Source organism: Tenrec ecaudatus, chromosome 7, assembly GCF_050624435.1.
Source record: "Tenrec ecaudatus isolate mTenEca1 chromosome 7, mTenEca1.hap1, whole genome shotgun sequence".
In the NCBI taxonomy this organism is placed as follows: Eukaryota; Metazoa; Chordata; class Mammalia; order Afrosoricida; family Tenrecidae; genus Tenrec; species Tenrec ecaudatus.
In genome coordinates this window covers 149,142,174-149,166,769 of record NC_134536.1, presented here as the reverse complement: position 1 = coordinate 149,166,769, position 24,596 = coordinate 149,142,174, and the positions used below count along the sequence as shown (strand labels likewise).

Sequence of the window (24,596 nt, the reverse complement as noted above, 5' to 3'; positions counted from 1 at the left end):
ATGTTTTGAGAATGATGAGGGCAATGAATGTACAGATGTGCTTTACACATTGATGTATGTGTGGATTGTGATAAGAGTTGTATGAGCCCCTAATAAAACAATTAAAATAATACAGAAAAGAAAACATCCCTGCCACTACAAGCATTAGGGGCAGTTACCAAATCAAGAAAAATGTCTTTCTCTGTTTCTTCTGGTGGCATGGTGCTTACCCGTTGGACTGCCAGCTGCAGAGTTAGTAGTAATCCGAAGCCTTAAAGACTTGCCCGCTCAACTCCATAGGGCCTCTGTGAGTCAGAATTGAGCCCCTGGCAGTGAGTTTGGTGTTTCTGTTGGATTTTCTTATTGGTTGGTATTTACATTTAGTTTACTCCACCAGTGTGTGTGTATGTGTGTGCGTTTGATGTCTGCGACATTCTAAGAGAGCTAATGTGCTCCCTCATTCTACCACCTCGGGAGTACAATCCTACTATGAAAATAATCCTGTGTGGAGAAACATGATTCTGTTCATTGTATACAGTGCTCAATCTTCATCGAACTGTTTTCTGAATTGAGCATTAGGCACCTTTATTAGGCTGTGGTTACCAGTGTAGTGCTTCAGCATGCGCTCGCCCACTCCGTGCCGCTGCTGTCGGAGAGACGCCTTCGGCTCTGCTTCGTAAGTTGCCCACCTAGGAACCCTGTGGGGAGGCCTCGCCTGTCAACTGGAGTGGAGAGGAACTGGGATGGACTCGGCAGCATGTCCGAGCATGGCACAGCAATGGCCGTCTCCACCGTGGGGCATCAGCCCGTCCACTCTGTACACGTGACCCTGTGGAAGGCATGGGGTTCACCATGTAATGGATGGAAGCCAGAAAGCAGTTACTGTCTTTGACATCAGGAATCCAGTTCTCATTGCTTGGACTCTTCTCCTTAATGCCTCTCCCTCTCGTTCTTGGCCTCACGCGAGGAAGCCCTGGTATTGCCTTTTCTTAAAATGAGACCAAATGATTTGTTAAATATTGCGTACAGTGTTTAGTGGGAAGCAGGAAGTCATTCGAGAGATGCACAGTAACGACTCAAGTCCTTTACTGATGTGCTAGTCTTTATGCAAATGTGTGATTTTTCGTTTTCTAATCCAAGCTAAATTTTTAAGTGGAAGCAAGCATTTTAATGCTGGAAGCAGAAAGCCCCCACTGAGCAGTGTGTGTGGGTTCTCTGCTGTCCACTGTAGGCCTTTGGGGTCTTTCATCCTTCCTAAGAGCTTCTCCAGAGTCCTCATGCCAGGCACTCCACCTAAGCTTCCCCCACCCCTTCCCGCTCTCTCTCTCTCTCTCTCTCTCACTCTCTCTCTCTCTCTCTCTCTCTGCTCTATGATTGTCCCCAGCATCAAATTCTTAAAAAGCCCCCCTGGTGACTGCGAGTAGAGGGGCTTTCCAAACATGGATGCGACTAGGTTGCACGCTTCTATTGCACTCTGAGTTGAAGGGCACCCCCTGCAGTTGTGCATTGGAGCTGAGTGTGCCAACCCAGCCCCAGAGCACACATGGTACCTTGGCCTGCTGCTTTCCTGGCCCCTGCAGCTAGCCTCTGCCTTAGGGCTCCCAGGTGAGCTCCCTGTGGGGAAGGGAGCTGGCTTGCAGCCCCTGGGTCCTGTGTGTTCATGACCCATGAGACCTTTCCCCGAACAATTAAAAAGGAGGACTTAGACTCTAAGAGAATCTGGAGGTGGCGGGAAGATTCTGATGGCACAATAAATAGTTGTCCATCACCTTCTCAGTCCTACTAGTTTCTTCCAGGCTCCCCACTCCCCTTGCTCTCTAAGCCCCTTTGTCCATGCTCTTATCTCCCCCTGACATCCATCCCAGCAGACCAGGGCACACTGAAGAGCAGCCTGGCTTGCCTTGTGAAACCTCATGTTTACAGTACACAAAGAAGCCAAATAAGAAGAGAGGATAAACAAAGTGCCCCCCCCCATGCCGAGTTGGGAGGATGGTAAGAAAAGGGATAGGGCAGGGCGGGCTCCTGTGGGCAGTGCCCACGGACTCCCAGTTGGGTCGGTTGAGATCCCTGGAGCTTCCCTGGTCTCTAACTACTCAAGGGAGCTCAGTACCTGGGAATAAAGACCCTTAATAGCTCTGGGGCCTAGGAGACCTCTTCCTCCAAGTCTAACGGGACCACAGTGACTTTGTGTCAGGGAGTCAAACCATAGCCACTTTCAGGCAGCACATAGGGGCGCGAGTGGGCCGGAACATCTCCCCTCTAGAGCCTCTGTCTCCTGCGGACCCGCACCCACATGGAGAACCAGCCCCTTTAGCCTTTGATGTCACACAGCCAGGCGCCTTCCCTTCCTTTCCAGTGTAGCTGCTGCTATTTACATTTTCAGTAGTTATGCCAGTGTCTGACTTTAAGCGATTGAAAGACTTAAAAGAAATTTGTGGGAAAATTCCATCATTTTTTCATTCCATTTTTTCCATGAACTCTTGGTAACCCCCATATAAGTCTCAGTGTCCTGGTTAAATTTCTTTTGGAGGTCTGAAAACAAAACTCGTTCTATTCCACTTGGGATGTGGGAAAGTTGTGGTCATTAGTTACTGATGTCCTTTTTTCCCCCCTTAATGTACAGTATTTTGTTGATTTCCTTATGGGGGAGGGGGAAGCAAATGTCAATAATTCCAGGAAAGTCAGTCTTTTGACTTCTTTCATTTAATTAGAAAGCCAGATAAATATTTATTTTTTTCCTGTTCAGGTCAGAAGCCCTTCCCTTGTCAAAAATGCGATGCCTTCTTTTCTACCAAATCTAACTGTGAACGCCACCAGTTGCGCAAACACGGAGTTACCAACTGCTCCCTGAGAAGAAACGGGCTTTTCCCCCAGTCCAGAGAGAGAGATGTTGGAGCTCATGATGGCACAGGTAGTGCCTCAGCTTGTGGAGAGTGGAGAGAGAGAGATGAGAGGGCTCCTGAGCGCTGGGCTCGGAGTTACAGAGATTTGTCTCCCGTGCCTGTGTGGGCTTAGCATCCAGTGAGGTAGATCCTTTGGGGACTCAGCGGCCAGCGTCCCATCCCGGGGCTCCACCCTGTACCACCAGACTGCTGGTCTCCGCTGCCTGCGTTGCTCTCACCGCAGCCAGCCACCTCTGTGGTTTGGGCACCGCCGGGAGGTGGGATGCGAGGGAGGACCCAATTTTAGCTAATTGGCATGGACACATCTGAATGGACATGAAGCCTGAAAGGCTTGAGGTTTTGGCATTTCAACCCTGTCCCCTTGCTCCTCGGCATCCGGAACCAGGGACCCGGAGGAGATCCAGGCCTGGGGGGCGCGGTGGGGGGTGCTGCTGTTTTCAATAACATGCCCCTGGGGGCTGCATGTCCTCTTTGTGCTTCTCCGCTGGCAGCTGCATTGGTGTTACTCCATCCTGCTTCCCTGTCTTCCTCCTTCCAGCCCCTGCAGAGCAACAAACAGCTGCTGACCCCTTTTCTCTTCCTCCTCTTCCTGCTCTTCACCCCTACATTTACTCCTTCCATGCCTCAGCCCGTCCCCAGACAAGCACCGAGGGGCTGCAGGTTCCCTAAAACGCTTGACCCCATAGCTCTTGATTATTAGCGATATTAGCAGGCTTTATACATTTATGATTCACAGATCCTAAAAGCCCTGTAAGCTCCCCATTCTTCCCCCATTGCTCAGGAGCTTAGCAGATCCCTCATAAGGCCTCCTGTGCCTGGGGCGTCTTCCCTGGGCTGGGCTGGGCACATGGTGCTCTGTTGTGTGAGGGTGCCCCTCGACAGGAAAGGGGGCTCAGTGTGTCCTAGAGAGTCGGGCACTAAAATGTGTCCTATCTCAAGCATGAGGAATTTTAGCCCACACCCCAGCCACCTTGTTTGTAGCTCTGGTGTGGGGAGGGGGGAACTGCATGGGTGGTATTTCTAAGTCCCTGCTGGGAGAGAGGAGCCTTGGTGGCACTGTGGTTAAAGCACTCAGAGGCCAACTGAATGGCCAGCAGTCCAAACCCAAAGACTCTGCTTCCAGAAAGATTTGCCACCTTGGAAATGCCATCAGACAGTGCCTCTGGGTTGCCAAGGTGCCCACTCTTTACAGTAGACAGCCTCATCTTTCTCTGGTTGAGCAGCTAGCGCTTTCCAACTGCTGGCCGTGTGGTTCGTAGCCCAGTGCACAACTGACACCACCACCAGGGCTCCCCCAGCTCTCTCCTATAGGGTCCCTACGAGTCCGAGAAGACTCAGCAGGGGTGGTGGCTCGGGACTCCAAAGCCGAGCGCAGTGGTAGTTCGTGGTAAAATTCAGAGGCCAGTCTCAGTTCCCAGGTCGGTCACGGGCAGTCAGCCCTCATCTGGCAGGGGAGGCTTGGCTGTGAGGATGCTGCTGAACGGAGTTTCCAGAGTAAGAGGGACTGGGAAGCAAGGCCCTGGAGATGGACTTCTGAGTATCAGCTGTGCAAGCCCACTGGACCCACAGTGGTTCACTGCCGAGCCAGCCATAGGATGGCACAGGGCCAGGCAGTGTTTGTGTAAGAGGTCAGTCACCAGGACTCAGGGAAAGAGCAAGTCCCAACTTAAAGAGGCGGATTTGCCTTCATGTCCCCCTAGCCCCTGCCGTTTGCACCACCTGGCCAGGCATTCTTGAGGAAAGCACCAGGTTGATGTGAATGAAGCTCCTCCTGTGCCCTGGTCCCAGAAGTAGGGATTGCTTGGGGTCGTCTGCTGCCCCACCCACAGGAAACCCCAATGGGGTTGTGTGTAATGCCCACAGTCCGTTCCCTGCAGGCCAGCAGCACTTCCCTGCAGTGTGATTGACAAAGCCACCAAGTCATGGATCCAGCATGCTTCCTGCGGGCACGAAAGCTGTGTGAAAGGAGCACGGCTGCCTGTGTCTGGAAAACCTTCAAGTGTACTGGCAGTGTCAGATGCACATTTTGTACTCCGCATCCTAAGCCTTCTGGAAGAACACAAAAACTCCCACACCACCTGCCTGGGCAGCTCCACAGGGACCTGCAGCCACACCGTCAGGCCAGAACAGAGTCCTGCCCCCAGGGCCTGGTTCTCTCTACAGAGGGGCTGGGCTTAGCTCTACAGTTACAAGTTTTCTAACTGCTCCCTACTCTCACTCTTGTAGGTTTTCTTTAAGGGACACATCTTCTAGAAAAGAAAGTTACAGTGCAAAACCAGAAGAAAGAAAATGTATGTTCTTACAGCCATCGAGTTAATCCCGATTCATAGTGACCCTACAGAACAGAATAGACCTCCCCCCTGTGGATTTCCAGGACTGTAAATCTTGCAGGGACAGAAAGCCTCATTTTTCTTTTATAGAGTGACTGGTGGATTTGAACTGCTGACCTTGTGGTTAGCAGCCCAATATGTAACCCCCTACACCACCAGTGACTTCAAGGAGTGTTTTTAATCCTGTTGAGCCTGGTGGAGGTTGGAGTCTTAGTTGGGGCTTCTTTAAAAAATAAAAGTGAGGCCTTGGGGGTGGGAGTGGGAATGGGAAGGGTGGGGGGAGACAAGAGGGTGCTGTAAGCCCATTAAAAAGCAAAGGCAGGAAATGGCCCTGGGACTACTTGCCGGGTTGTTCCGATTGATATGTTTAGATTATGTTTTCTTAAAATCCAGAAACACGTTTAGTGGCCATCTGGCCTTTTCAATCCTACAAAGTCTTCCACATATCTGGGCCCTGAATTTTCCCCTCAGAAATGCTAAAAACATTAATGGGGCATTCGGAGTATTCCGAGGTAGCGTACAGGGTGCAGCGTACAGGCCCAAGTAGAAGTGGGTTTCTGGAATCGCCAGCCTGGGAGCCCCGCCAACAGGAAGTGTTTCTGGCCCCCGTCGAAAAGTGCAGGCGGGCTGTGACCAGGCTCATGGTGTGTGTGGTTCCTTTGGGAGTCCCTTGGGCCCGTTCGTAGGGAGTGGAACGTCTTCTGTGGATGAGTGGAAGGGACGTCACTCGGCTTCAGTGCAGGAGCAGCTACAGGATGTGTGTTGAAGGCAGGCGGAGGCGAAACAGCACCTGGCCTCACATGTTGCACATTTCTGATCTGTGCAGAGGCTTGCTCTAGTTCCTGAGCCTCAACCACCAGTTGGTGTCGCTTCACACAGGAAGGGCAGAGGCTACCTGCTGAACGCTCCCCCTAGTGGGAATTGTGGAGAGGAAGCAAGAGGGTCATCGCTCCGTTTCCATGCAAGACAGAGTTACAAGTTCCTGGAAATGCCGCTGGTGAGGGGAAAAAAAAGATAATTAAGAGGACAGTTCAGAAAAATTCTGAGAAAAGGGCGAAGGAACCCAAGCTTAAACCCACCCACCACCCACCCCCTTTCTGTTATACCTGCCCACAAAGTTAACACTTAAGAAATGGGACCGTTTTCTGTCTCAATATTAATACTTTAGACCAAAATCCGTCTACTGGAAGGCGTCTTTTCCTCCGAACACACCTTACACATGGGTGTGTATAGCCCCAGATTGGGATGCTTTTGAGTCCCTTTGAATTGGAATTGACTCGATGGCAGTGAGTTTTGAATAAGAAGCATTTGGATAATTTCTGAAAAATCACTTATTTAAAAAAAAATTTATATCCAGATAAATGTTTATTTTGCCTGCTGAAGTCTCGTGAGACTGCCCAAACAGTGACTCCCCCAAAACACACATTACAAGCCACTCAGTGCCTAGGAGTGCTGAGGGTGGGGCTGGGAAAGGAGCCCCCTATGTTTCTCCCCCTTCCCCCGTGACCTCTTTGAGGACCAACAACCAGGTCTGAGAAACTGAGGAAGAAAAACGGACAGGGATTGGCCTGTGGGCCATCCAGTGTAGCCACAGTGGTCGGCTGACTGTAGTCACGGATCCGAAATACCGAGCGATGTGCAGCCCGTGTGTGTACCTGGACCGACGCACCCAGTCGGCTCGCTTGTCTGCAGAGGAGCAGGCCGCTGGACCAGCTTGGGCTTACAGGCCATAGAGCAGGCCTTGAGTGGCTTTTATGTTGTCCTTCGGCCTGGATGAGAACGAGCGTGCACTATTGACAGTCCTGTTGCCTGTTCCGTGTGGCTCATAGTTCCATGCTGCCATCTCTTGCCGTTTTGCTCTGTACAGTGGACAGGTAGACACGGTCAAGGGACAAGATCCCAACCGACCCCCAGTCCCTCATCTCCTCACCCTCTACGGCCTCCTTCCCTTCTCGTGCCCTACATCTGGGTGCCCCACTCTGCCCTTGACAAGCAGGCATCGGTAGGGTGGGAACCTCCCTGACCAGTTTCTGCTAGCAGCCCTGGGGCACTAACCACAGGTGGGAGAGGCGCATGTGTAACCTTTTGTTTCTGGGTTCTCAGTAGGAGATGAGGCAAGTGTGTATATGCTGTGTGCATAGGAGACAGGCCTTGGAGCACTCATTGTGAAAATCTCTTCTTCAAGGCACTGTGTTTTTTTAAGTATTGAGGGATCCGGGTGGGAGGTCTTGTGTATGTTGCATGTTTGACTCTCTCTTCACTGGAAAAACAGTGTTTACAACTTGGCTTCCTCCACCTCCCTAGTGCTGTGAGGCTCTGGAATGCACCCACCTCTGCTCTCTCCTCGTACCCTCCTCTCCACTGCCTGGCCACACAGCCTCTCCGGCACTGAGGATCGTGGGGGGCAGGCCTTCCGAGACACAGCCTGCCGTGGCCCTGCACCCACACCTTTGTATAAGTGGAAATTACTGCCTTCCTAAGTTTCCCAAATCCACCTTAACCCTGCACAGTTTGGAAGTGATGAGAGTTCAGAGACAGAAAGACAGATCCTGACTGGGTTGGGGGGGGGGGGGTCTGCTGGGAGTGGCGTTCAGTCAGAAGGGGGCTTTGGGGTGCATCTCCCATTTCAGACCCATCTCCCTGTGTGCTTGCTCACAGACAGCCAGTCTGACGCGGAGACCACGGCATCAGGAAATGAGGTGCTGGATCTGACCGCCCGGGAGAAGGAGCAGCAGGCACCCGAGAGGGGCCCCGAGCCCTGCGGGGCTGAAGAAGACCCCCCTGCAGAGGAGGGCAAGGCAGGAGCAGCCTCTCCTGTGAGCAGGGAGGAAAAGGCAGAGGAGGACAACGGGGAGGCAGAGGAGACACGAGAAGAAGATGCCGAGGGCCTAGAGGAGGACACAGTGAGCAACAAGAGCCTGGACCTCAACTTGGCCAGCAAGCTGATGGACTTCAAGCTGGCCGAGGGCACCACTGGCGGCAGGGGCTCCCCCCAGCAGGAGCTGAAGCATGCCTGCGACGTCTGTGGAAAGAGCTTCAAGTTCTTGGGGACCCTGAACCGCCACAAAAAGGCCCACAGCCGCGAGGAGCAGAAGGAGGAGGAGGGCCAGACTGAGGGGCCAGCATCCAGCCAGTCGGCCAGCCCTGCCCCTGAGCCCGAGGAGATGCCTGTAGGCCCCTCGACTGTGGAGCCAGCGGAGGAGGCCATGGCAGAGAAGCCACAGGAGGAGGTGGAGGTGGTCTCTGAGGGGGAGGGTGCAGCTGAGAAGAAGGCCTCTGAGAAGAGTGATGATGACAAGAAGCCAAAGACAGACTCCCCCAAGAGTGTGGCCAGCAAGGCGGACAAGAGGAAGAAGGTGTGCAGCGTGTGCAGTAAGAGGTTCTGGTCTCTGCAGGACCTGACCCGGCACATGAGGTCACACACAGGTAAGGGGCGGCGTGAACAGGGGTGAGCACTGGGGCTCCAGGGACAGTCCCCTGCCAGCACCCAGCTGGTGGGCACCCTTACTTCCGGATGCCCACGGCGCCCGCCTCAGGGTCATCCAGCTCCAGGCCCAATTCTGGTGCGGTGGGTCCTCTGCTTGAGAAGCGGTGCGGTGGCGGCACGCTCAGAGGAGGGGCTCCCTTCAGGAGTGGTGACGGGGTCACAGGGGGAAAGGGCACTTGGCACAATGTGTCCTCGAGCCTGCGGGAGAGCAGGTTCCTCCCAATCCTCCCCTGGTCACAGGGCAGCACGGCAATGTCCGTAAGCGTGGAGGATCCTTCAGCACCAGTCGCCCTGACTACAGACTGAGAAAGATGCTGCCCTGGTGGTCTCACGGGTGAGGGCAAAGAGCTACAAGCACGATGTGTGCTGGCCTCAGACCCGGCGGTCTTGTTTTTATCCCTCGGAGCTGGGCTCTGGGGAGGAGCTGTGAAATTTGGCCTGGGCCACAGCAGAACCGTGTTCTCTGGCTTAGCCAGCCCTCTGCTGGACAGGCTCACGCGAAGCTGGCTGCCCACCGTGGCTTCTCAGAGACCGTTCTTCCAGCTTTGGCTTCAGCCTGGCTGCCTAGACTGCCCCAGGGCCGTCGCCGGCACAGTCTGCGTGGTGTCCTGTTTGAGCCCTGGCCTTGCTCAGCGTGGAGGCCAGACCCAGAACAGGCCTGCATAGTCAGGAAGCCAGATAATAGAGCGGTCCTCCACTCGCAGACACACCAGGGCCTCGCACTTGCTTTCCTCCCCCCAGACCTCCGTGCCGCCTCTCCAGCATGCATGCTTGTCGGCACCTGCCCCCCGCTCGCACTTCCCCACACTCGCCCCCCCCACACTCACACTTGTGCGCGTGCATGAACTCACACACACACACACACACACTTTGAACGAGTCTACCCACGGGCAACAACCCTATCTCAGCGAGTGAGGTCATGTCCCCTCGTTATTCCTGTGATCACGCACACTTGCTCACCCCTGTGCACATGTTCACACGCACTCCCCCTCCGCTCCCACACGTGCATCCCAGCCTGCATGCCCAGGTCCTGGCTGCGGCCTCTGGGGAACTGCGGGTCCATGGTGGTCAGCTCTCAACAGGGTTACTCGCGGGCTCCCGACAGGTGTTGGCCTCAGCTGCTCAGGGTGTATGAGTGGGCGGGAAGCGGCAGCTGCTCCTTGTGAGAGTCCGGGGCGTGCCTGCCACCCGCCGATGAGAAGGCCCTCTGTCCTCCCCCAGGCCCTGCCCCTGGCCAGCCTGGACCCGTGAGGCTTCTGCTTTGACATTCTGGAACAGAACATGTAAAAATCGTGGGCAAGGACATGGCTGGGGAGAAGGCACGCGTCCCTTTATGACACGTGTATCCCAGGTTGCCAAGTGTAGACGGGTGGGGTGGGGTTGGTCCCCAGAGTGAGTCCTAGGCCCAGCCCCTAGGTCTCAGCTCCCCCTCTGCTCACACCTTAATGAACCTGGTTGCTGTCCCCAGGCAGAGCGGGGACAGGTGGTGCTGGGCTTACCCAGACACGTCTGTTTGTCCTGTTGCTGCAGGGGAGAGACCATACAAATGCCAGACCTGTGAGCGTACCTTCACGCTGAAGCACAGCCTGGTCCGCCACCAGCACATCCACCAGAAGACCCGGCACCCCGAGAAGGACGGCGACCAGGACGACAGCGAGAACGAGTCTACCCACAGTGGCAACAACCCCGTCTCCGAGAGTGAGGCTGAGTCCACGCTGAGCACCAGCAACCACATGGCCATCACCCGAAGCCGCAAGGAGAGCTTGGCCAAGGAGGCCAGTCGCAAGGAAGAGAGGGTGGCAGTGAGGACAGCTGCTCCCTGCCAGGCTGAGTCCAGCAAGGCTGCACCCAGGGCTGCCCCTGCGGTCAGCCCCACAGAGCAGGCATCTCAGGGGACCGCTGACCAGCCGGGCTTTACTTTGGGGCAGGACCAGTCCCTCCTGGCCACAGCCGCTGAGGGCTTTGCTCAGCCCCCGGGAATGGAATGACCGGCACCCTGCGCCCCAACACACCGAGCCAGCAGAGCAAAGCACCCACTCTGCGCTTCTCTGGCTTCCTCAGCACCCATGGGCAGCTGGAGGGGGAGCACAAGAGAGTGCAAGGCAGGCAGAGGGAGAGGCAGCCGCCTCGTGCCATAGCCCTGCGGGCTCACCACACCAGACCACACAGACTGATCCGAGTGCCTTAACTACTTTACCCAAAAGCCTTTGGAACCTTAGTTTTGTTTTTGTTTTCCAAAATGACAACACACACACACACACACACAGAGCAAAATAAGTCTTTCCATGAATTATGTGGAGAGGACATTTTCATTTAAAGCATTAATGTTACCTTTTTTATTGGTATGTGTGAGTTTATTCGTGTGAGTCTGTTGTGATAGTACTGTTTGTTCTGTAAGCTAGAAACAGCAGAAAAAACAAAAATGCCCCTGGATTACCCATAGCCAATAACTGGAATAAAATGATGTGAATTTCATGTAAATTACCAGAGGAAATATGGATAAAATGCTGAGTTCTCAGAGTCCCGTCCCGCCACACCCCCTCCCTCCCTCCCGCCCCCACCCCCGTTTGCTACCTGGTAGAGCTGGATCTTGACCCTGGTGTTACAGGAGTTAGTTCTTGAAGGTTTCAAAGTTGGCTCAAGCCCAGACCAGGAAAGATTCCCGGCATGCCCCTCACTCCTGGAGGTGGTCTTACTGCTCATGTCTGCAGACCATCTTTCTTGCCTTACAGAGAAGACTTCAGCGTGACCTATGGAAGTAGTATGCACAGCTCTCAGAGATTTGTCTATTTCCCCCTTCAGTATATTATTAATGTTATTGTTATTATTATATTATTAGTTCATCTGTCTGCGAATCTCTGCAGTGAGCAGAAATAAATGGGCAATATTTGTCCCCAGAGCCGGTGCCACCGCCGGGGCCCCGCGGGTGTGTCCAGCCACATTGGGACCAGCAGCCTGTGGTAGCCCTTCTACTGTACTCAGACCAGCCTCTCTTCCAAGATGGGGCTCCACAGGAAGCAGTGAGTGTCCTTGGCAACCAGCAGGGGAGTGCTCGGGCAGGGAGGGGGCCTGCGTCCCCACCAGTGTCTGGGGAGAACCATCTGAGGCAGCCCCAGATCCGCAGCCTGTGCCCAGGGCCTGCCCAAGACAGCAGGTAGTGGGGAAGCGAGATCTCTGTCTTCCTGTTAAACCCCACACCAGCCTTCACCCCGCTGCATTACTGCCATTTGGAAAGCGAAAAACTACTGGTAATAAAGCTACATGTGCAAGAATATGCAAAGAAATAGATGTGTGATTTACCTTCCTGCCTTTTAGGGTTGGTGCTGGAAGATTAAAAAAAATACTTAAGAGAGTTTTTAGTTTCTGGAATAACCTGGGCCCCTCTCCTCCCAGGTGTCAAGAGGCAGGAACACCCACCCAGCCCCCTCCCCCACCCCATGAGCATCCTGTGCAGGTGATAAATTCCCTGGCTGCAGCCAGCCAACCGCCCGCCCGCCCGCCGCCCACAGAGGAAAGAGATGCTACTGTAGCTGAGCTCCGTTCAGCTGTCTGCCCTCCTGAAGGCCTCTGGGAGCCAGGGGCCAAAGACAGCCTGAGCTGTCTGCCACTTGAACCCTCGCCTCAGCCTGGGGGAGGCAGCTTCAACCCCACACCCGCTCCCGGGCCCCTGTGTGCACATATGTGTGCACACAGGTACACCCTTTCCACTTGCACCAATTTCTGGTGGCTGAAATTCCAGCCATCCTGAGTCAGGGTGTGACGCCTACTCTTGTGCACGAGACGTGCTCTTGTTGCATATGAAAGGAAGGAAGGAAGGAAGTCGAGGTATATATGATTGCTAACTGTACGGGGGATGTATGAACCAGATTTTCAAAGGAGGTTTTCTTGAGTCTAGAATGCAAATCAGAACCGATGCCCCCTTGCCTTGCCTGACTCTACCAAGTGTGGACTACTTGTGAAAACCAGTTCATTAGCCCTTGTTCTTAATTATTATGACTGTTAATATGAATTGTTGTTCTTTGGGATTTCTTGTGTTTTTGTTGTTCTTTTGCATCTCCCCACACTAAAACCTGCAATCCTGTGGGGAGAAGCCAGGCCTAGACTCTCCGCTGCGGTGGCTTGTCGCAGTCATCAGCTCCCGGCCGCCGGGCTGCAGCTCGCAATGATCACTTTTGATTTAAAGCTTTATTTAGCCTCTTTACCCTCGTCGTCGAGATAGTCTTGCCACATTTTGGTAGTGAGATTGAGAAGTGTATTATTTGTTGTTTCCCCTGCCCCGCCCCTTCCAATATTAAACTGTGAAATAGGTGATTTGTTTAAACTCTGGGTGAATCATAGCTTAGTTTGCATGTTCAGCTAATTTGTTTCTAGACATTTTGTTTGATTCTCTTTTTTCCGTCTCTCAGGGCTTTTACAAAGAAAATATATATATATGGATCTTCTGAAAGTTTTTTGAGGTGCAAGTTTTTCTGTTTGTTTTTCTCGTTGATCAATGAACACGATGCTGAGATTCAATCACTACATGAAACACGTGACTGTGAAAGCCACACGCCCCCTGAATGGCTGTTCCCCAGATGGCTCTGGGGAAGCTATGCAACAGGTGCCCGTTTCAGAAAGATTGGTCCTCTCTCCTGGCCCTCCCCAGGGCTCGCTCCTCCCTTTCTTCAACAAGGAAATCAATCCCAGTGATTTCAGGCCATGCATTAAACAGGAAACAATAATAAGTGTAGGATTCATATTTTTCTAAAGGGAACTTAAAAACTGCTGCTACGTGTTACGTACAAAACTGGTTTATGCCACATGAACAGAGAATCACAGTTTGGTTTGGGTACTTTCATTCTTCTTCGTGTTGTACAGTACTTCCAAATTCAAAATGAAACGCTGTTGTGTATCAAACCATCTAAGCAATAAAATGTTATATTTTAAAAATTGCAGGCTGCCGGTCACGTGGCTCTTCTGTGAGTTGCTGTCATCCTGTCATTTGCCCCGTCCCGGGTTTGCGGCCTTCCTGCTAGCAGTCTCCTGTGGCCTGGAGGAGGGGGGTGTGTTAGAGGTGACTGGGGTTCTCCGGCCCGCCGATGGCAGCTGCTGTGGCGGTGTCACCAGGACGGCGTCCTGAAATAGCAGACCTCCAGTTCTTGCACTTGCAGGGACTGCCTTGGAAGAGCGAATGGAAAGTTCGCAAAGTCTGACCTTTGTGGGAGCTATGGAACAGAAACCACCTGAGCTTGCTGCGCAGAACGGGTCTCTTCCAAGCCTTTTGGGGGGGGTGGGACCTGATGGTGCAAGGGACCAGCCGTGGGACATGAGGCAACTCTTGGGCCATTTCCAGCAGGAGTAGAATCCAAGCGTGTTACACTATCTGGGTAGCAACTCACAAGAAACCCACTTGACCTTTTCCTCCTCCCCAACCACTAGGAGGATAGGGTTACCTACCAACTTAGATGACCCAAAAGCAGTTCGTGCAGGCCTGCTGACAGCCCCCTCCCCCCCAAAAAAAGTGGGGGAGGAGAGGTACAACGGCTGACAAACGAAAAACCTTCACTGTAAAGCAGTTGAGTGGCAAAAGGCAAAAAAGCAGCTCTCCCAACAGCAACCCTGAAGGAAGCTGGTTTCAGGACAGGGAGCTCGAGGCTTCCCAAGTGATGCCACCACGTTCCCGGAGCGTGCCGGCGCTCTGTTGGAGGCCTTCCCTGCGCTTCCGCCTCCCTCCACCGCCTGAGCGACTGCTCCACGGGGGTTTCGGTGGCTGTGTTGTAGTTGTTGCCATGTTTACACCAGAGGGTGGGTAACCTTTTATCTGCCGAGGGCCATTTGGGTATTAATAGCATTCAACAGCCATACAAAATTTTCAACAAATTAGCCAGCATGGAAGCTGGTCAAGCATTCTGCCCTCTCACCCGAGTGATAACTGACACTGGTTCTCTTTGGGTAAAGCGTGTGTTGTTGGCTGGCATTGAGGTTTCTTAGATACTGATAGCAGTTTTACATTCAACAATTTTGACACACTTGGGCTTCATTCATTGCAATCCCCTCCCTGTAACATCCTTCTTAATTCTACTTCCTCCCGGTGTCGCCTGTTCCCCTCTCCTTGCCCTTCAGAACTTTGTCCTTGAGTTCTTGTTTTTAAGCAGTCCTTGGGCAAAAGATTTGCCCGATGCATTAATGGCGCTTGCTTTCAACGTCTTCTTGGGTGAAAGTTGATAGAGCACATTGGTTTTTCCACTCAACAATTCTCATCTCACAGCGTAACAGTCCTCTTCCCACCATTTCCTTCCTTCACTCCCCTTCCTGCCCCCTAAGCTGTAACCCTAGGCAGATGCTACCTTCTTGCCCTGGCAGGATCGATTGTCCTAAGGAGGGTCTACTTCTCTTGTGGTAGCATAGATTGTATAGGCCTGTGTATTGTTTGCCTGGAAGGTGAGTTCAGTTCCATGCTGGAAGGAAATTTAAAAGCCTTAGGTTTAGGGGTGCCACTACCCTTCATCAGACAAGTGAGCTTGGTCCTTTTTATCATTTTGAATTCTGTTCCATAGTTTTCTCCTAATCTCTCCAACACCACCCATTGTGTTCCCTTGGTTAGGCACCATCTAGTTCGGGCCTCAGGATTGTGGAGGCTGCATCTGTGTGGCCCATTGGTCCCGTGCACTGGTTGCCTCCTGGGGCTTTGGGTTTTCTGCACTCTCTTTTGCTCTGGCTGGGAAGAGGCCTATCTATCGTTGCTCCTGGACACTGACTGATTTTCGGTAGATTGCCAGGCTGGCTTTCCATCCAAGGAGCTTCTGGGTGGACTCAAACCTCCAAACTCGCAGCTACAGCCAAGCACAGTCACTGATGTATTGGTATCTCATCAAAACCAGTCTTAGGATTGGGGCAAGAGCTCGGTAAGATATCATTGAGGGGGCCTGATCCAGAGATAATACAATTAAGCATCTGACCACAGACCAGTGTCCTCAAGTCAGGCATTCACTGTTGTGAAGTACTTCCACTCATAGTGACCCGAGAAGACAGAGCGATCCCCCATAAGGGTTTCTAAGGCTGTAATCTGACAGCCACAGCTTTCTCCCACAGGGCAGCTGGTGGAATCCAACCGCAGACCTTTCTTCCTGGGAACACCTGAGTGCTTCAGCCACTGCAGCCCCTTTAGGTAAGGCAAGGAACTGCAAAGGGAAGCCCGCCTGGACAGCACACTTGATTCCCCACAGTCAGCCGCCAGTGACAATGTCTGACTGACAGGGGCCCATTGAGGGGTTCTGAGACTATAAATCTTTTAAGGGAGCAGAATTTCAACTTTCTCCTCCAGGAGCGGCTGATGTGTTTGAACCACCAGCCTTGCAGTTAGCCATCCAGTGCTCACTGGACAGCACCGCCAAGGCTCCTAGATTTCTCCTAAGGAGTTCCAAAATACCACAGGTGTTCTTCCCCAGCTCCTCACCCGACCTGGCGAAGGAGTGGAAGAAGCTTCAAGACAGGTGCCTGCACCCAGCCTGCTCTGCCTTCCTTGTACTGGAGAAGGTGGGGTTCCGGGTAAGGGCTAGCAGGCCTTCCTGATCACTCCCCCCACTCTACTACACCTCACTATGCCCATGAAGACCATTTGGACTTTGACCTAAGCATATTTAGTTTAGAGGGAACGCCTTTGAGCTCACCATACCGGGCAGCCCTCGGGCAGTCTTAGGAAGGACCCTAGCCAGAGTGCCTCCCCAAGAAAATTCATCCGTACCTGTGCACATGCGCCTGTCTAGCTCATAGTGAAAGGCAGGACTGGAGTCATGGTAGTGGGGGTGAGGAAGCCTCAAGGAACCAGAGGAATATTATGTTTCATTGCTCCCTGGTTGACTCATCTCTTCCCTGTGATCCAGTGAGGGGATATCCCATTGCATACAGGTGAATGTTGGGTCTCTGCTCCCTTGTCCTCAACAATATGGGGTGGTTTATTTGCTTATTTTGGGTCTTCTGATGCCTGTTACGCAATCCCATCGACACCTCATGATTGTACAGGCTGGTGTGTTTCTTCCATCTGGGCTTGTTGTTTCTCTACTAGATGGCTGCTTGTTTAGCTTCAAATCTTTTAAGACCCCAGATGTATCTTTTGATTGCCAGGCACCATTTGCTTTTTTCACCCCATTTGTTTATGCACCCATTTTGTCTTAAGCCGAGGAGGGTGAGCATCACAGAATGCCAGGTTGTTAGAACAAAGTGTTCTTGCATTGAAGGAGGGCTTGAGCAGAGGCCCGAAGTCTGCCCACTACCTCAGTGGATTGCCATTTGTACATAGGCCAATACCTCTATTTTTATGAGTTAATGTATTTACATATTTACACACCTATGCTTATACCTCTATCCATAACTTTGCTTCCTAGATCTTTCCTGTTCCCTCCTCCTGCCCCACCATCATGCTTACCCTTTTTCCACCTCTTGGTAATTCCTCTCAGATTGGTGTTGCTCCAATACCCCCAGGATCTCTACATCCTCCTCATTGTTGATTTTAATGCCCTAGTTGTTCCCCTATGGCATTGTTTGCTCACCGCTCCCTTCCCCCACCTCCTTCTACCCTCACGTCCCTCCGGAACTGTCAGTCCCATTGCTTTCTCCTCAAGCTTGCTTCCCAGGCCTATCTTATAGAAGTAGGCAAACCAACAATAACAGAAACCAAACTAAAGATTGAATACAAAGAGGAAAAAAAGATAATAACTAGTATGTGTGTATATATATACACACATAATTTAACTAGTATGTGTGTATATATATGCACACATAATTCCAGGTCTGTCCACTGACCTTTATGACTGTCTCCCCACTGGTACTGGGGGAACATGTGCACAGGTACAGATAAGAGATAGAGCTCACGACACACGGAATCCAGGAACAAGAATGGGAGTAGCAATACCAGGAGGGTAGAGAGAAGGTGGGGAGAGGAGGGGAGGAAGGGAAAACCTATACAATGATCGACACGTAACCACGTACAACCAACACCACCCCCACCCCCCAGGGGACAACAACAGAAACCATAGTAGTAGGGAGACAACAGTCGGTGTAAGATGAAAATAATTTATAATTTACCAAGGAGCCATGGCAGGGGTGTGGGAGAGCTGATTCCAAGGGTTCAGTAGAAAATAAATGTTTAGAAAATAATGATGGCAACATATGATGGCCAAAATATGCTTGATACAATTGATGTATGGATTGTTATAAGAACTATAAAAGCCCCCACTAAAATTATTTTTATTAAAAACAAATAAAATTCTCTACTTAGGCCTGGGGCTGGGAGAAACCCAGAGCCTGATGGACTGCAGGGCCCTCAGCCAACCTTGTACACACTGGAACAGGGCCCGAGGGCCTTCAGAAGCGCATTCTAATTTGGGCTGTACAGCCCTCAGCAGCATGGGCAGATAGGATGTTTCTAGAACCGCACAGATCAGGCACGACTGAGAACTGCCCAACACGGGTCGCTCCCACCTCCAGTCGGCCGTGGCCTAATGCTCAAGTCTCCCCAAATTTGTGGTTAGGCTTTCCTGTAAAGATTTACAGCAGAGAGCAAGGAGGGAGGGAGGGTGTGTGTGTGTGTGTGTGTGTGTGTGTAGAGGGGAGGGTGTGTGTGTGTAGGCTTTCCTGTAAAGATTTACAGCAGAGAGCAAGAGAGGAGAGGGGAGGGAGGGTGTGTGTGTGTGTGTGTGTGTGTGTGTGTCTCCTTGGCATGCCTGAGAACTGCCATGACTCTCCTGCTTTTTTCCACTACCAGCCTCAGCCCACGAAGGCCAGAAGCAAGGAAGGGATCACTGCGCTTATTTTAAGCTTCAAATTGAAGGTTGCCCTTTCACAACAACAAACAGTCCCCTCTGACTTTCGCTGCCAAAGCCAGCTTCCTAAATAAGAAACGAATGGTCACGCAAGGCCCATTTTACTGTTAGGGGAAGGAAGACCACAGCCAAATGTGGAAGCGATCGCCCTGTCAGGCGTTCATCTGCCTGCAGCCTACCCTGGCTACCATGGGTGGATGAAGGCGGCCAGGGCCCCGGGCTCCTTCCAGACAAGGGAAGCCAGCACTTTACAGCAGCTGCTGTCCAGCCACGCTGCCTCACTGACTGGTACAGCTCCTCCTCGGTACTCTTACATGAAAGGGTCTAAGCACTGAAGGCCTGGCGATAGTCTTATGAAAAGTTAGCTATTGAAAACCCGAAACAGCACAGTTCTAGTCTGAACCTCATGGCTGCACCCATGATTCAGCGTTAACTGTTTTTGTTTAGTTTTGCTTTTTAATAAAAGGGGTACCCACTCCGCTGAGAAAATTCAGACTCTAAGAAAATAGATAGAAAAAAAAATTAGTCAGTGCCCTCCGTGGACTACTCTTGGTCTTTGTTTTTAGTGTTGCTGTTTTAGTTCGGCCCAACTTTTTCCTTCCTCCTTCCCACACGTGTTTATGCAGCACTTTGTACATTACAGAGTGTTTTCCTGCGGTTGCTTTCTTAGCTTTGCTCGGGTCCAGTGAGCTGGGAAGACAAAGGTCATTCTTATCTCCTGAGAACAAGGATAAGAGTGGAAAACACTCGCCCAGGTCAGTTAGCGAATGAGTGTCATTACTGAGAAGAAATTGGTTACCAGAAGCTGTATAGAACAAAAGGCTCACCATTCCAGTGCCATGGAATGTCCCTCATTGTACCTGGTGTTCTACTGAAAGAACAGGTAGTAAAACTCGCACATAGGACTTCTGTGAAATGTAGGAGTGTGTCTGGTTCTCATTCCATCCATATATTCTGAAGGTCATTCTGTACATTCCCAAGTATTTCTGCGCTCTGTTGCTGTATAGCAATTGACACATGATTTGGAAACCGAGACCGGGCTCTGCAGGTATGGCTCATCTCTGCTTCCATGTAGTATCTGCTGGGGCACAACATCCAAGATAATTTTTTTCTCCCTCATATCAAGCATTTCAGTGTAGTCTGGGAAGAATCCACCCACATACCTCCCTACTAAAAAGAATCACCTGCATATAAACCAGCAACCCCAATCCTAGGTACTTATCCAAAAGAATGGAAAGCATCCCTTTGGGTTCTCTGACCAGCACCATGGTGGTCAGCGAGAACAAATGCTCATAAAAGGTGGCAATAAAAAAGGTGCCAAGAAGAAAGTGGTTGAACATTTTCTAAGAAGGATTGGTATGATGTGAAAGTACCAGCTATGTTCACTGTAAGAAATACTGGAAAAAACACTAGTCACCAGAACTCAAGGAACGAAAATTGCATTTGATGGCCTCAAAAGTTGCGTTTTTTGAAGTGAGCCTTGCTGATCTGCAGAATGATGAAAGTGCATTTAGAAAATTCAAGCTAATTACTGAGGATGTTCAGGACAAACGCTGCCTGACTAATTTCCCTGGCATTGGTCTTACCTGTGACAAAATGTCAGAACACGGCAGGCCATGATGGAGGCTCATGTTGATGTCAAGACTGCCGATGGCTATCTGCCTCATCTGCTCTGTGTTGCTTTTACTAGACAGCATTGGGAAAGACATAGAAAAGGCTTGTCTATCTATTTATCCTCTCCATGATGTGATCCTCAGAAAGGTGAAAATGCCCAAGAAACCCAAGTTTGAATTGAGAAAACTCAAGGAGCTTCACGGTGAAGGTGATAGTTCTAGAAAAGTTACTGGAGATGATACGGGTGCTAAAGTGGAAAGAGTTATGACTATGAACAATTCAAGAATCTGTCTAAAATTCAAACTTTTAATCATGATGAATAAAAGATCTTATTTGTAAGGGGAAAATTTGGAAGGGCCGAAGCTTGTATGCCCGGTTCATGGCAGCACTGTACACAATAACCAAAGGGCTGGAAATGACCTAAATATCTATCAACAGATGCATACGTAAACAAAATTAATATATACATTCAGTGAATACGCTTCAAATCCTAATTCTTAATCTTTCAACTTCCAGTTAGAGTATCATATCCTAGGGCGGATGATCCCTTCAGGACCAGTGGTATGAATGGAGATACTGGGAGGGTGGAGGGAGGGTGGGCTGGAAAGGGGGAACCCATTACAAGGATCTACATGTGACCTCCTCCCTGGTGGACGGACAACAGAAAAGTGGGCAAAGGGAACTGTTGGAGAGGTCAAGATATGACAAAATAAATATTTATAAATTATCAAGGGTTCATGAGGGAGGGGACAGCAGGGAGGAGGCGAAAAAAAATGAGGACCTGATGCCAGGGGCTTAAGTGGAGAGCAAGTGTTTTGAGAATTATGAGGGCAATGAATGCACAAATGTGCTTTACACTATTGATGTCTGTATGGATTGTGATCAGAGTTGTATGAGCCCCTAATATAATGATTTAAAAAAAAGAGCATCATATCCTAGTTCCTGGTCTCTGCCCTATTTCTCTCCCTGGGAAGCAGCTGCCCCTTGTTCATTGGTCATCACTCTGTGGATGAAGGTCTCCAAATGCTTTTTTATGGTTTCAATGGGTCTTTGTTACAGTTTAACAGAGTCTGCGAGTTTTACTCTAGGATAATATGTAACAATTATACTACAAAAAGAGAAAAACAATAGAACTATACGGGAATAATGTTTCTATAAACCTAAAACCCCCAATTCATTACCATTAAGTTGGCTCTGACATATAGCAAACTATGGGACAGAGTAGAACTGCCCCATTGAATTTCTGAAGTATACTGTTACATATTTCTCCTCCAGCCCTCGGGGTGGTGGGACCTAACTGTTGATCTCTTAGTAGCTGAGTATTTTAATTACAAAGGTGATTCTGCTAAGTTAGAATATATGTAGTAAACTCTTGAGAAACTATTAAAGGGAATTTTTTAAATGTGGAAAATTCATCTAAATGCATCATTAAAATAGTCAATGCAACAGAAATAAATGAAGGAGAAATAGAAAAATAGGCATGACACACAAAACAGTAAATGACAGATAGCATCCAACTATATTTATAATGACATGATAGGTAAAAGAACTAAACAAGCCAATCAAAAGCAGATTGTTAGAGACAAGAAATGAACTATTTACTGCCTACAGAAAATACAATATAGATTTCAAAGCAAATAGATTGAATATGGAAATCACAAGAATGCTGGAATGGATACACTATTTTCAGACAAAATATACTTCAAAATAAAAGTGTCCCATCTAACATTGAACCCTGCATCTTCAAGGCACACAACATACTCCAAAGCCCATGCCAGAGGGATGCGATGCATAAACCCCACTAGGTGAACTAGGCAATACCTCAAACACTCTTGTAACCTGAGGACTTAAGACTGAAACTACATGGTGTGTGAAGGAGAAGACAGCTCTACCAAGAGTATTGAACTCTGGACTAACATTGACTTACCACTTCAATGCCCTATTTGCTGTATTAAGATACGTATTATCCTGGAATACCTGTGCCTGACATTGTCAGTGAATATTATCATAAGTTTTGTCTGACCACCAATTCCCATCATTTGCGCAAATAGCGTCCAGTCACATAAAGATTTATTCTGTACAAGTCAAAAATCCATGTATCATGATTTGTAGTTAGCCTGCACTTGTTGAATCTCCCTTTCTCAGTCTTAGTTTACAAGTACTGCCATGCACTAATCAATAGCATTATATGCTCCAGGGAGGTTATCAATAAGATTCTCTACCTTGAAATAACAAGGATATCTCTAAGGTGAGCCAGAGGCAGATAAGAAACATAGATTCAGGAATGGATTTAGGGCTCACATTCAATCCTATATCCAATCTAAGAACATTTAGTGCTTATGACTTGGCCCTGCTTGATCTTCACCCTCATGAAAGAAACCTAGAAGATATGGGTACTGTAGAAAAGTGTGGTGAAAAAATTAGCTAGTTTTTGGCTATCAGATCACATAAAGGGTCTTAAAAACTCTTTTCCAAACAAGCAGCTATCTAAGTGAGACATCAACTTAGCTCACATGGAAGAAGCATACCAACATACATGAGCCAAGGATTGTAAATTATAGAGTCCAAATCCAAAGAAAGGAATAGTGTAAGAGCTTAACTTTTTGAAATTTCTGCTGTGCAAAAGGCTATGGATGAGAGTGGAATCCAAAATACATTTGCAGGATTTACACAGGGAATAATCCTCCAGTGATTAGCCTCTAACCATAACTGAGGGATGGAAATCTCCTGGTGATCAGAGTATTGGAGAGACAACTCTAGTAGATTAGTATGTGAGTCTGTGTGGACTAGAGAAATGAATCCAGAGACACTCATATGTGTACAAGAGAGAGCTTTATATCAAAGAGTAATTGTATATTAAGAAAACATACCCAGCCCAGTCCAGATCAAGTCCATAAGTCTGATATTAGTCCATATGTCTGAGACCAGTCTATCAACTTCTCTTCAGACTCACGTAACACATGCAATGATGCCAAATGCAGGAAGATCACAGGCCAGTAGGTGCAAAGTCTTGTAGATCCAGTGGCAGTGGAAGCATCTCAATGCTGGGATAAGTTTCCACATGGCTCCTCTAGCTCTGGGGCTCTGTCCCCACCAGTGTGTCTCCATGTGGCTTGTCAATAAGAATATGCCACCGAGAACATGTGTGTCCCACCTGCAGGGAAGAAGACAGGAGCTCTCAGAATGCTCAGGAGAAAGCCATGTCCACACACACGTCTCATTGACTATGACCTGATTGACAGGCTAGACTCTACCTCTTCCTCAAGTTGACAATAGATGATGTAACTGCCACAACTAAAATGATAAATCTGAACAGTTAAAACATTGTCATTTAATCTCCCTTTTTGATATACTTTGTGCTTGATCTGGTAATTAATATTTTCTGTGGATTTTTTTTCATATTGGGATTTATCTAAGTTGTATTTAGTCCTTGTTGATAGCCTCTTTGACTCTCTGTTAGGTATTCTATGTTTTTCAGTATATGAAACCCAGGGTGCATGAATATATCAAGACAATAACTCGAATAAGGATCCTTCTGTTGTGTATCAGGCTACAATGAGTCAGAATCAACTCAACAGCATGATGATAAAGTGCCAAGATACAGGAAGCAAAACCTGACAGAAATGAAGGGGGAAATGGATGACTTGACAGTAATAACTGGATACTTCAATTCCCTACTTTCTTTTTTTAAATCTTGCATTGTGATTTGGATTACATTTTACAAAGCAAGTTGGTTTTCCATTCCTCAATTCTTATGCAATTTGTTTCCTGAGATTGATTGTAACCCCCACAATATAACAGCACTCTTGTCACTTTATTACTGTATTTATTGTTTCAAATATTCTTTTCTTGCCCCCTCTGGCCTTCTGAATTTTATCTCTGGGAAAATGTTGTCCTTTTGATTGTGTAATGTTGATTGTTTTACAGAATGTATGTCCCCCTGGTGTTATTGTTCACTATATTTTTTTCACTATCTATCATTGGCTGAACACTGAGCCACCCTAATGAGTTAAGTTCCAAGTCCAAAGAATGGCTAGGACCATAACCATGGGGGATTCAATGCCCTACTTTCAATAATAGAAAAACTAGACAGAAGATCAACAAGAAAAAAGACTTGAATAACACTATAGTTCAAGTATATAAACAGTCATTTATAGAGCATTTTACTCAAGAGCAGAATACACTTACTTCCTTCTAAAGATCATATGCCAAACAATATAATAAAACTCAAAGAATATAAATCTATATCTTTGAACTGTACATGAAAAAATTGTTGGATTAGTGGATGTTTTGTTGTGTATATTCTCAACAACAAAATACATTTAAAAGTTTAGGCTATTGATTTGATATGCTTTAATAATCTATGCATTTATTTCTATACATTTTCCTATAAGCACTGCATTAGACGAACTTTATAGTTATTATTTGTTGCATCTTAATTTTTACTGATCTGAAAATATCTCCTGATTTCCTTTTTGATTCA

General features: G+C 49.1%; 1 protein-coding gene across 5 annotated transcripts in view; it reads left to right on the top strand.

Annotated features, from left to right (window-relative positions):
• The window catches only part of RREB1 (ras responsive element binding protein 1), a 156,958-nt gene extending 143,330 nt beyond the window's left edge, over positions 1–13,628 (top strand). For 4 of the 5 annotated variants that reach the window (XM_075555244.1, XM_075555241.1, XM_075555245.1 and 1 more), the window contains exons 11-13: positions 2,726–2,890; positions 7,871–8,638; positions 10,230–13,628. In XM_075555244.1, coding sequence (XP_075411359.1) covers positions 2,726–2,890; positions 7,871–8,638; positions 10,230–10,687 — 1,391 coding nt within the window. In that variant the 3' untranslated portion in view covers positions 10,688–13,628. The remainder of the gene's footprint in view (positions 1–2,725; positions 2,891–7,870; positions 8,639–10,229) is intronic. The other variant, XM_075555246.1, reaches the window with a different exon arrangement.
• Positions 13,629–24,596: the final 10,968 nt, after the last annotated feature.